General features: G+C 42.5%; 1 protein-coding gene across 1 annotated transcript; it reads right to left on the reverse strand.

The window, feature by feature from the left end:
- Positions 1 to 2,507: 2,507 nt before the first annotated feature.
- SERTAD4 (SERTA domain containing 4) lies at positions 2,508 to 9,157 on the reverse strand. Its single transcript, XM_024751061.1, has 4 exons — positions 8,902 to 9,157; positions 8,224 to 8,415; positions 6,872 to 6,987; positions 2,508 to 5,011 (listed from the first exon to the last, which is right to left on the reverse strand). Exons 1-4 carry the CDS (start codon positions 9,155 to 9,157, stop codon positions 4,253 to 4,255), a joined length of 1,323 nt encoding a protein of 440 aa, XP_024606829.1. The 3' UTR covers positions 2,508 to 4,252.
- Positions 9,158 to 12,612: the final 3,455 nt, after the last annotated feature.

Below are 12,612 nucleotides of genomic sequence, written 5' to 3' on the forward strand. Positions count from 1 at the left end.
CCAAGGGAAAAAAATACAGCAATAGACAGCCCACCAGAGAATTGTTTACCAGAGAAGATGAAGCTCACAGTGATGGTTTGCAAACACCACCAGACTAGCTTGTGTAAATTCCCTTCGTTTAGTCATCGTTCTTCAGCCTGTCACAGATACTGAAGGGAAATGCAGAAACAGGAAATTACAGACTATTTTAAACAGCATGTTTTATTAAACTCACTTGCTGATGCACTTTATGGCAGGATGTGAGATTCAAGTGTTCATAACTTACATCTTTGCAAGTGCTTTTCCTAAGTGAATTCTCCCAGCTAAAATATGGCAAGTACACAGGGCTGGAAATAATCTCTAAACTAGTAACTGAGTTACTCCAGGTCATGTAGCTACATCACATAAAATGGAGAAGTTTTAGCCAAGTGAAGAGAATATACCTTGCTTATTCACTATGCTATAACTAAGAAAGCACTGGAGGCATCGTGCAGTTAACTTAAAAGATCCTTAATGCATTTATTTTAAACCACAGGATCAAAGCACAACAATCTTAAAATGAAATCCTAGAAAACATACATTGTCTCTTTTATTATTTAAATATTGATTTCGTTCTTCTCTTCACAGGACATTTCTGTATCTCGTTTAAACCACCATGATTGATGCCATGTTGAATCCTTATTTTTGAATGAGGCCTAGTAAAACTGGCGGGAATGCGATTTCACTACAAATACAATGACTACAAATTTCAGGGACTGTCATAAAAGTGGATTTGAACAACGAATTATTTTCAAAAACGCTTTCTGCTCATACGTTGTTTGAGGGATATAAAAGCTTAGCTGCATTGCAAACAAATCCTCATATCCCTGTCTGATATTTATCGTGAGGCTGGCACCTCTTAACACCCATGTCTTCTGCAAGTTGTTCTTGGCTCTCTTCTTGATACACAGAAAAGAAGTACTCAAGGGAAGCTGTAGCGCAAGTTCACGTTTGGAGGGGTGGGTAGCCATGCTTCGATGGACTTGTAATCTATGAGCTCTAAAAGCAAATACCTTACATTCACTAGCTTCAGCATCTATTTAACAAAGTAGCAGGCAAAATGTTCAACATTTCCATTGTCTTAAAAGATCAGGCCGAAGATGCTTTACCCTAATTATTGATTGTTGTCAGATAGTCACTGCCACTAGGTTTAAGTTTTTCGTCAAAGTTTTCCTCCCAGGTCCCTGTCCCTACAATCCTGTCCCTAGGACACCTTCAAGGTGAACCTCTAGAATAATAGGATTTTAAGAGCGGAAGCATATAATGATACCTTTGCCCTTTTAAAGGGCCTTTGCCAGGCTATCCTCTACAAATCACACACTTTAAGAGAGGAAGGACCAGAAACAGAGGTTAATGATTTGGTTACAGACATGCACCTAGATGCCTAGGGGAGTAGCAATTAAAGGCACATTTGGGGAGCTGGGCCATTTTCTTAAGTGAAGGTTTCCCCTCATTCAACTTTTAAAAGTCTGGATTCGGCCATATGAGCTTTTCCTTAAAGCAAAGAAAGCAGAGCGATAAGAAAAGGTGTTACTTCCAGCCGGAGAGACAGCAGTGTGCTGTGGAGGGCGGTCTTAGCTTTCCCCAACTCTGAGGATATAACTATAGAACCCAATCCATAGACTTAACTATGAAGGGGAGCCTTGACCACTCTGGAAAATCTAACTTAACATCTCTTGAGTAGAAATCACAAGGTAGGCACAGAGGAGGCCCTAACGCTTTCACACCAACACCAGAAACATTTTTGTTACTTGGATGGGTGTTTAGGGATTATTTTTTAGTAAAGAAAAAGTATGCTGGAAATGTCCTAGAAGCAAAAACTTGATTACTAAATATTACACATTTTAATGCTGCTGGATTCAAAGGCACCCGTCATCCTGCAAAGAAGCGCTAGTGGGTTCTGTGGAAAATTAAAAAGCAAAAATATAAGTCCTTTCTTTCATATTTAAATCTCCATGATGTATTACGCTCACAATAAGAATGCTACTTTTGCAAATTAACTAGCTTCCGACTAGCTTGCCCGTTTTATCAAATGAAATATTAGCCTCTAAGAGTAACAACAATACAGAATTGCATGGAATACTACTGCCAATAACCTCTGTAGCTATTTTAACCGTTTACATATGGGCCATCTTTTGACAATTTGACATTTCATAAAGGAATCAGCTAGGATTCAGTATTTATGGCTTCATGTTATGCTATTTTTTTCAGAAACTTTATAAAAATGAAAACCTTCAGATCCTTTAAGATAAAACCTTATCGATCACAAACCGCATCATTTACTGTGCTCTTAATCAACAGAAATCTAAACCTACAAACTAGGAGCATTCTGAAACACCTGTTAGATGGGCCTTTCAAAGTACACTTTAACTTTGAAAACGCCTGTGTGGCCACTGCCCATGACAGTTTCTAGACATTTTGAGTTTTTTAAAGGAGAAAGAGCAATGGAAAAGAGAAACATAGCCAACAGTCATTAAAATAAGAAAATCTGAATGAATTTTGATCATTTTAATAAATATATATCAAGAAAACTTCACTTTATTACAACAACACAATCATATACAAGCATCTATCGTCTAAGTTTTCAACACCAAATGTTTATCAAATATTGAAAATAAAGGACAAAACATCACTAGACTATTCAGCCATAACACAAGAACAGGTTTTAAAAATTGGTCCTTGTGGACATTGTCCAAATGATGATCCTACTCATACACTGTATGAATGAGACCTATATTTAATATTAATAGCAATAATAAAAAAGCTTTATCTTGGAGAAACTGGGAGGACTTACTTATTTCCTCCGTTTGGCATTTGGTTCCTGTGAAGTAGTGTGTAAGGAGGCCCAAGTCAGCCAGTAACCTTGGAAATGGGAATACAGTTTAGCAGGCGGAGTTGGCTGGTGTGGAAGGAAGGATGGTCAGAGGGGTACTCTGAACATCCTTGCCAATGCACAAAGGAAAGAAATGATTGAGAAAAATGTTGACCAAATACATAGGAGCTTTTGCCGACTGAGTCCCATTTCTCCAAAATAACTTTCCCCAAACTAAAATCTTTACATTCTTTAAGATAAAACCTTATTGATCACCACATCATTTATCAACATTGTGCTCCATAATCAACAGCAAAAGTCATATATAAAAAACCACATGCTTTTATAATCTAAACGAGTGAAATGATGCAAAACAGATTAAAGTATGATGCATGCCACTGGTTCATGAACTTCATTGGACAAGAAAACGAAACAAAACAACCCAAAACCCAGAAAACCCAAACCCCAGCAACAGACCGTTGCCATAGAAAAGCTCGAGCAGCCAGTGCTGGTTTCTAACAGCTCTGTCTATTGTTTCCTCCATCCCTTTCTAAAAATGCCAAATCCGAAAGCAATTGGGCATCAAAAACAAAGGAAGAATAGAGATGTTGAATCAAAAGTTGAACGCAATAGTTCGACATTAACTGTTTCCAAACAATATCGATCCACCCTGTGTGTTTTTTTTTTCCTGTTTGTTAAATCCCTGCTGTACTCCGATTTATCCTTAATTTTCACATTGGCAAAAATTAAGATAAAGTAAGGCACCACAAATCGCCCTGTATAATATATCTCTAAAAGCCTCATCACCCATCACAGGCAAGCAGGGATTAGCTTCTACTCATATTGTTGATTGCTGCCCCTAGACAGGTGTGCTTTGTTACGTTCTATTCCTGTTTTCATCTGTCACACAAGACTGTTGAATCCAAACACTTAACAGCACCAGGAAGCCATTTCACCCAGCTCCCTGTCTTCAGTCTTTTAGTCAGAAAAAAAATACTGTATCACAGAGAAGCAGCAGACATTCTTTGCTGGTTATATTGATTTGCTTACCAAATAACTACCTAATTAAGTGGCAAACAGGTGGAAGGTTCTTCGCTAGTGACAGGCTCCTGGAGGTCACGGAAATATCACAAGGGCACGTTGTCCCCCATTCTAATCTACTGATCTTTTCTGTGAGAAAACTAAGATATACTTTTAAGCGTCAACTGTGTTCTCGGTAACGTCACCACATTTATAAGTAGCTCGCCGATGCCTACTATACAGGTGTTTTATGCAATCTGCTCTCCAGGCATGAAAATGACATGGCATGTTCATGGCATAATTGTATCAGTTGTACAAAACTCTAAAATCCATTCAAAATACAATTTATGAGAGCTAATTGATCATGCTGTGCGTGCGTCAAAGTTTCGGGGAGAAGACGGCTCATATCTTACTTCCTTTGCTGCAGCACAGTTTGTTACTTGGTGAAGGCTCCTTTTTCCTTAAGGACTTTTTCCACGACTCACTTACATTGCTCTTTTCATTATATCCAGTCTCAAAATAATCATAAAATTGGCCTTTGCACTCAAAAGCAAGGTCATTTCCCACAGGTTCATGGCTTAGGGGGCCACCATCCCTGTTGGTGTCATCATTTGCCTTCTCGTTTAATTTGGCCTTTTCCTGGACACCAAGTGACCTCACATTAGTAACAAAGATTTCATTGGCAGGTATCTGGCCATCACCCTTGTAAATAGGCGCACTGCCTACATCAAAATCCACCTGGTGGGAACAGCTCGGCAAAGGCAGAGGGGGAGAGGAAGAGGAAGATGAGGAGGAGGAAGAGGCAGTGGTGGAGGCATTTCCGACATTAGCATTGACAGAAAGGGGTAAATTTAGGTAGTGACCACCACACTCTTGGTACAAGCAGCAGGCATGAAACTTTTCACACTCCTCTTTGGCCATCCGAGGTCGTTTCCGGTAAGGACAGTCTTGAGCCATAAACCACTCCTGGGCAGAGGTGCCATTGAAAGAGCAGGCAGGAAAGCACCAGTTATTCTGCATGATAATTTCTCCATGGATCCTTTTCATCAAATTGTTTATAAGGACAGATCTTCGGAGGTACACTTCAGGATCATCGATAAACTTTAGCTTTTCTAAGGACATATAAAGGATGTGGGCTCGTTCCTCAAAGATTGAGATGGTCTAAAAATCAAAAAAGGAAGAGAAAGCTTAGGAAATGGTCTATATTAAAATATCATCACAGCACATTTCTCTCTTGGCAGTTTCTGAGTCTGGGAGTCTGGGATCTTGTTTCCCCAGGTTTATTTAGAGATGCTGTCCCAGGGGCTGCTAATGTCTCCCCTTCCCAGCAGACTCACTGGTGATGTCGAGCACTGGGGAATCCAGCCACAATGCAGAACTCGGCACGGACAGGTCAGGATGTCTGCTTTAATGGCTCGGTGAGGGGGATGCCGAAATGCACAAAACTAATCTATGCTGTTAGAAGTCAGGAGAGGGGGTTCTTTGGAGGGCAGAGAGGTAGTGACTAAAAGGGGACACAGGAAAGGCTCTGGGTTGCTGGTTATGTTGTTTCTTTATTTGGATGTTAGTTATATGACTATTTCACACTTTGTGAAATTCATCAAGCTGGACTCTTATGACACTTGGGTCTTTATGTGACACATATATATTATATGTCAATAAATGCTTTTTAGAGTATGCCAACATGCAGGTCATCGTAAGTATACTTCAGACCCTGGCCCAGCCGTCAAGGGGCATGAGATCTGGCTGTCAGATCTCATGGCTCTCTCTGGCTGTTTTTCTGGGTTTCATTCTTGCAATTATCTTTGCTGGCTAGAGGCACAAAAATAATGAATGAGGCTCAAACCCTAAAAGGAACTGTTGGTTGAAGGGCCAAAGTAGGCTTTTTCTGGTGTTGGGCAGGAGGAAAGATGCAGAGAGGGAATCAGACGACTCACTCCTGAGCTGTGTGATACCATCACGGTGTGATCATTGCTACAAACCCAGCGGCAATTTGGAAAACTGCTATAAGCCACAACACAGAAATCAAAAAGGACTTAAAATGCTTGTGTCCTGGGGGCTAGCTCTTCCAGGTCATAAAAAAAAAAAAAAGCCAACCTGAGGAGCTGTGAATTAAACCAGCCCAAGCTGACCTAACGGAGGAACTACAAAGGCAGGGGAAAGCCCAGCACCCGCCAATGCATGCTGATGACTTTTTATGAGCAGAGTCAAAGCAACATCTAAAGGGTGGGAGTGGGGGAGAGGGAGTAACAAGTGAGGAAGATGATTCAAAAATTAAAATTCTTCTCTGAGTTTCAAAAAACTCTGGTCTGGGTTATCGTCTCCTCGATTAAACCAGCAGATTGTTTTTGAAGGAAGGCAGCCATAAGGAAAAGGAACTGGTATCTCAAAAGCTTAGATAGCCAGTGTCGTACTTCTATGCACTTTCCCAATCCTGGTATTTTCTTCTTATACATGCAAAAGAGTTAGCTTTGCTCTTTTCCTGGGAATGAATTATATTTTTTAACAAATGAAACGTGTAATGAATGCACCATGAAGGACGTTTCTTACTTTCATGCACACATTCAAAGGATGGTGAGTCCCCCGCTGAGAGGTGAGGAAAAGCCCTGGGTGACCACCCCCATGTAGGCACATACGTGTGGCATTGGCCATGGTAGCTGGAGCTCAGATACGGGGAACAGGTCAGGAAAGAACAGGTGCATTTCTGCACACGTGAAAGCACCAGTCACCATGACCCTTAATGCAACTTGAGAAAATGAAATCATTAGTAAAAAAGACATTCTTCAGATTATATAATTTTGTTATTTCTGGGCAGAGGAGCTCTTGCTGGCTCTTTCTGCAAATACTTGTGAAAAATAACACAGGACCCAAAAAAGTGACAACGATCGATATGGCTCTGCTGAGAAGTGGCTCATTTTCATTGCTTGGGTGGAACAACTTAATTTCTCGAAATGGATCAAGCAACTGTTACTAAGTATCTTAAACTCTTAATAAAAATAATGACTATTAAAAAAAACATACTTTATGGCTACAGCTGCTGAGTGGTGGGTGAAAATCCTCTTCTTCCACATACTTCCTCTTAAAGTATGTGATCTTGGATGTTGTTATAGGATTTGAAATTCCCCTGTAATGTGATCCTGTGGTAATAAATCAGATACGACAAATGACATGCGGTTTGCCAGAGGTTCTCCAAACAAAATACTTTCCTTGCCTTGCCTTTCAGAAGATAACTTGGCTACGTATTTGTCTGTACATGTGGTGATTAAAAATAAACATTAGTCTTAATAGTTGCTATCATACGGAATCCTGTGACCCAGGCTAGGCAAGGATTTCTAGACAATTATAGACGAAAATGACATATTTCAGCACTTACTAAATACTCAGAATCTCAACTCTATCACAGGCAAACAGCAACATTCATAAAGGGGAGTAGTGTAATAAGTCTGAAATAATATTAGTATTTATTCCAATTATTTAATTAAACCCATGGTAATATAACACCACTGTTCAAATGTATATATCTTTAACTGTAAGGACTAATAACCAAATAACATTTAAATATTACTGGCTCTCAGTAAGTAAGCACATTATTATCTGCACACTGGAGTCATAACATTCCTTCTTTTAAAATATAAAATTAAAAATTTTTTAATTTAAAATTAAAATTCAGGGTAACAAAAGTCCTTTTTGCTCTCAAAAATGTAACATATCAACCATGAATAAAAATAGGGTCTAATTTTTAAAGAGCAAGCTTTTAATCCTTTTTAGCAAATCTGACTTCAACGAGTACTCATTTTACATTTTAGGTTTTTGGTTTTCTTCCAATCACTACTGCTACACAAAAATCCAAAGGAACTCACCTTAAAGTATAAGAATAAAGAATCAGGGAGAGCATATTTTTTTCTGGGCTTAAAATTTTCTTTTTTCCTATAATACCAAAGCCAATTGCACGCTTAATAAAAAGAAGAGCCACATAGCTGCTGGCCCAAAGTGCAGATCCCTTTATGTCTCATGGGATAAAGATTTCATTGTCAAGCCCACCAGGGCTTGTGTAGCTCTGAGAGAACCATACAGTTCCAGAAGGTAGAAAACTGAAACTCAAACTGAAGTTTCAAGATCTGGTTTGGTTCTCTTAAAAATACAGATGCCTGACTTTTACCCGAAGCAGCAGCACATGGAAACTCAGGTTTGAATGCAATTAACATCACTCCTGCTCCTTTCCCTGGAGCCTCGGGCTCACTTATGAGCGGTACACAGGCAGCCTGGGACGTCCCTGGAGCACGAGCTCTCTCAGCTCAGAAGGGCGCCCCAGACACCACCGTTGCCCATCAGTCTGGCCGCAGAGGGCAGCAGGGGAAGGTCAAGGGCAGTACCTGCCAGTGGGGGACCAGCTCCCCGGTCTCCCTGCAGAGGAGCCTGTGCTGGCCCTGGGGGGCTTGGACCTCCGTAGCTGTCAGCCTCCCATAGTGTCTGGTACCCGGCAATTTCAGCAGCTCCTTCCGAGACAATGGGCTCGCAGAATCTATTCATGGACAGAACCAGAGTCATCTCTGACAGCCTCAGATCTGAAAAAAAAAGAAAACAGCCCTAATCAAGAGCAAGCCAGGGGATGGCCTTGGCTCCTTCTTCCTTTGCTTTGGGAAACTTTTACGTCTCAGTCCTCCCCTTTGCCCTGAAACATTTTATTATTTTTTCAAAGAAAACCTCAGCAAACTCTCTTGCTGCTATTAGCTCAGCCTCGGTGCTCAGCAATCTGCATTTCATGGGCGGATCTTTAAAAACCCCATTTCTTATTGTTCTCAGATTCCCCTCAGCCCTCTTCCAGACAGCTGCTTTGCCTCCTAAACACATTTTCCTCCTGACCTTCCCGCAGAAAATGTACCGCTAAGAGGCAAGGCCAAAACCCTTGCCGCTGTCTTTCTATTAATAAGGCAAAATCAATTTTCTAGTCAATCCCCTGAGAGTCTCCTTTGATGAAATCCGCTAATCAATCAAAAGAAAAGGAAGGAGGAGACAGAAATCTTCCCCGGAATCCCTACTGATGCTCTCAGGTTCAGTCTGTTCCGCTGCCCGCTGCCCCCTCTTCCTCTGTTTCTGCAGGGCCAGTTCCTCTACAGCATTCTGGGGCTCTCTCCACTTTCTTCTCCCAAAGCGAAGCAGACAGAGACACACTTGGTAGTTGTTTCCACCAGCCCTGATTGGCCTGAACTGGATCTGCCTCCAGTCAAAACACTGAGAGATGAAGACAGAAAATTGGCTCCAGTTTCCAGCCATGAGTTGCAGTCCCACAGGAGCCAAGCACAACATCAACGGAGCAGGCGGAATATTAAACAGGAGCCAGGGCTTCAGGGCCAGAGGCAGCGGACAACTCTACACCGCAAAGCCCAGAGGCAAGGCAGAAACTTTCCAAGAGGCAAAACACCACTGCGCTTCTGTCCAGTTCACGCCCTTCCCTAGGGTCTGTGGGGAAACTGGGAGCCTCTCTACTCTTGGGATGCGCCCTGGGCTCCTCAGCACCTTGGGTGGTGGGGGCCTTTCCCTGGGGGCTCAGTGTCTTCACCTGGTCCTAAGTAGGGCTCAAGGTGGGGTCCAGAGTGAGTGCAAAGGAGAAGAGGATCTAAAGCCAGAAGACCTCGGGGCCACAGATCAGTGGTGACTGCAGAGCAGCCTCAGTGCCTTATTATCCACCAATTCCTTTACGAGACCCAAACCTCCACTATCTCACTTTGCCGTTTAAAGAACTGTCACAAAGAGTGATGACAGGCCTGCTTTCTTGAAGACTGATTGTCTTTCAAATAGACGCTAAGGGTCTAGTTCTTGCTTTCTTCTCCAAATTATACAGCTTGTAATGTTTGGGGGAAAGAGTGAATATACTATTGTCTCGTGGGAGACTATTATTACCTACATGTTATAACAAGGGTCCACTTCCAGGTAAAAGGAGGAAAGGCGCAAGGGGAAGGGCTTCATTAAGTAACAATGGCCTTCTGGCTAACAGAGCAGCTCTTGGCAGCAATGACTCCATCACACAGACTCCTCTCTGAGACCTGAAATTCTGTCCCAACCTCACTGAAGAAGTAAGTCAGGCCTTCCGACATGCAGGGGAGGTGTCCAGGTCAGTGGCTGGAATTAGGACCCAGCTGATTTGGGCTGCTAAATTACCTACCCCCTTTTAAAATGCCCTCCAAAGAGGCAGCAGCAAGGACTTATTAGAAAACCTTATTTCAAGAGAATAAAAAAGGTTCAATTAATTCTCTAAAAAGAAATGGTCGGACATGCCATTTATTCTGTTCTTTGAGTCATCAATCAAGAAATTTAGACCACACTGATCTCACGAACTAAGCCACTCTATCACCCCTCAAACTCGACATCCAAACCAAGTATTTATTTCCTGGAAGACTCTTATGAAATGGTCCAATTTCTTAACTTATCTAAGAGACAACTGTATCAGGAAGTGCTATTGCCAGGAGCACATGAATTATATAGCTTTTTCTCAGAGTCGGTAGCCCCTGTCTCATTGACTGCCACAGTATTTTCTCGCTTGAAATTTACACTCACTTTGTGCTAGATTCTGGGAATAAGATCCAAGCTTTTTGCCTACGTGGAAATTTTTTTTTGCCTACGTGTCAAAGCACGTTGACAAATCCATATCGCATAAGACAGAGAAGCATTTGCAGGCCCCTGGCAGCAATTACCTTTGTTTAAAAGGACATTATATGGGTCCTGTGCTATTTTATGTTAGTAAGAGTTTGTTTATATTTTAATGACTTATCCTTGTAGCTTTTTGGTTAAGGATTCCAGCGTTTCTATTTGTTAGTATTGTTTCCCGCATGAAATTCTCCTCATGCATTTGAGCTTGAAACATGGCATAATAGTTTGTATCTTGGCTGTTTCTTTCCTTTTATGATATCTAGTTTCAGTAAGTTTTTCTTTTCTTGAATGGGAAACTTTTACACACAAAATCCTAAACTGGAGAGGTGAGTTCCAAGAGTGATTTATATAAGTCCAAATAAAAAAATAAATGAGTTGGGATTATTTGGGAGCAGGGAGGAGATTTTGCAATTGAATCTTCCTAGTCTATCCAGAACTTACACTGGGATGTTAGGAAATTAAGAAGGCAAGTTTAACGTTCATGAAATATTGGAGTATGGGGCACGAAGCCATGATTCTTTTTATTTGTATTATATGTACAGATCCAAACTGTCATTTTTTCTCAGTACAATGAGATTTACATTATAATTCTGCTACTGAGTTCAGAAGTTGAAATTCACAAATTTCTGTGCTGTTAATACTAGAGTCACAAAGATGTACATATAGAGTAAATTTTGTTTTTTTTAACATCATTGGTGAGTGAATTCAAAAGAACGGTGTTAAAGTGTGTTTTGTCTACACAAGTGTTTAAAAAAAATAAAAACTAGAAAGGTCCTAACCTTTTATCCTCAGGCTCCTGCATGTCTGTTTCGTCAGCCAAGGGAATGTAGTAGAATGACACCTCAAGCATTCCCAGAAGGCCAAGGGCTAAAGTGTCAAGTTTTTCCAGCAAATGTTCACAGTAAAGTTACCAGGCATTTCTATACAACTTGGTTTTTCCAGATGAGTTGGGCTTCTTCTTTCCTTGGAGCCATGATGATGCTAATAGAAGTAGCACACATAACAGGGTAGCTGCAGATTCAGTGATGCCTTCCATCCAACAGGCGATCCTGGTCACTCTTTGCCAACCCCTCCCCTTCATCCATCATTAGAAAACATTTTATTAAGAGCATTATAGAAGTTAGAGGTCTGATTCCAATACTGAAATGCAAGAAAGTAAAGGGCTGGTATTTTCGATACACCTTTGACACTGCCGGTCTTAGCTGTCCTGCCCAGGTGTAATCAAGTCCTTGACCTGACACTGTTCCTAACAAGACCTCAACAGCTTGTCCAGCTCGTGGTAGTGGTGGTGGTGGAAGGGGCTGGGTGGGTGGAATGAAATCCTTCAACCCTTCTAAATAGAGAGATACTACTTTTCTACGAGTCCCAGCAGTACACCTGTCTGCCCTGGGAAATACATTTCCTCAGCTGCAGCTCTGAAAGGCCAAAATCTTTAGGTCGGGTTCTGGGGCTGGAATGCGGCTGCTGAGCAGGAGGGAGACGAGGGGGTGCCCGGGTGCCCGAGCCCGGGAGCCAGGTCTCCCCATCCCAGGCCTAAGACTGGGGTCCGAGGTTTAGAGACCCACCCCCTGCAGGCGGGCAGCAGACACCACGTCCGAGTTCCCACACTGACACACCCTCGCGTGTCGGTGCCGCAGCCCAAGCCTCTCTCCGGGGAAGCGGGCAGAGCCCTGCAAGCCGCCGACCGAAGGAGAAAGTAAACAACATCCCAAGTGTCTAGGAACAAAGGCAAGTTGTCTTTCCACGGTGCTGGAGCCGTGCGCCTCTCCTGAAGAATAAGAGCTATGATTATTCTTCCTTTTCTTCTTCTTCTTTTTTTTTTTTTTAAACCAAGTTTCCTTCTAAGGGCAATAAACACCAAAGGTAGGATTCCAAGGAAATGACTCACGGCGGTTGGCAGGGCTCTAGAGAGGCTGGCCCCGGCCCGCGCTCCAGCCCGCAGCAGATGCCTGCCCGGCCCTCCCCCCTTCGCCGGCCAAACCCACTCGGAGCCCGCGCCTGCGGGATCGCCCTGCGCATCCGTTGGAGCCGGGTGGCCAGGACTCTGCCCGTGCCTCCCGCAGGCGCCCGCCGTGTCCGCGCCACCCTCGGCCGCGGAGCCGCCTCTCCCCCCG

This window comes from Neophocaena asiaeorientalis, unplaced genomic scaffold, assembly GCF_003031525.2.
Source record: "Neophocaena asiaeorientalis asiaeorientalis breed wild unplaced genomic scaffold, Neophocaena_asiaeorientalis_V1.1 scaffold67, whole genome shotgun sequence".
NCBI lineage: Eukaryota > Metazoa > Chordata > Mammalia > Artiodactyla > Phocoenidae > Neophocaena > Neophocaena asiaeorientalis.

Bases quoted from the DNA above. Each gene is read 5' to 3' on its own strand.
- SERTAD4 (XM_024751061.1), bottom strand. From the start codon at position 9,157: ATGTTGTGCTTGGCTCCTGTGGGACTGCAACTCATGGCTGGAAACTGG. The intron at 8,416-8,901 runs CTGAGAGCATCA...TTTTTTTTTCAG, and splicing joins GGCAGCGGAACAGACTGAAC to ATCTGAGGCTGTCAGAGATG. The intron at 5,012-6,871 runs GTATGTTTTTTT...TTTGATTTTTAG, and splicing joins TCAGCAGCTGTAGCCATAAA to ACCATCTCAATCTTTGAGGA.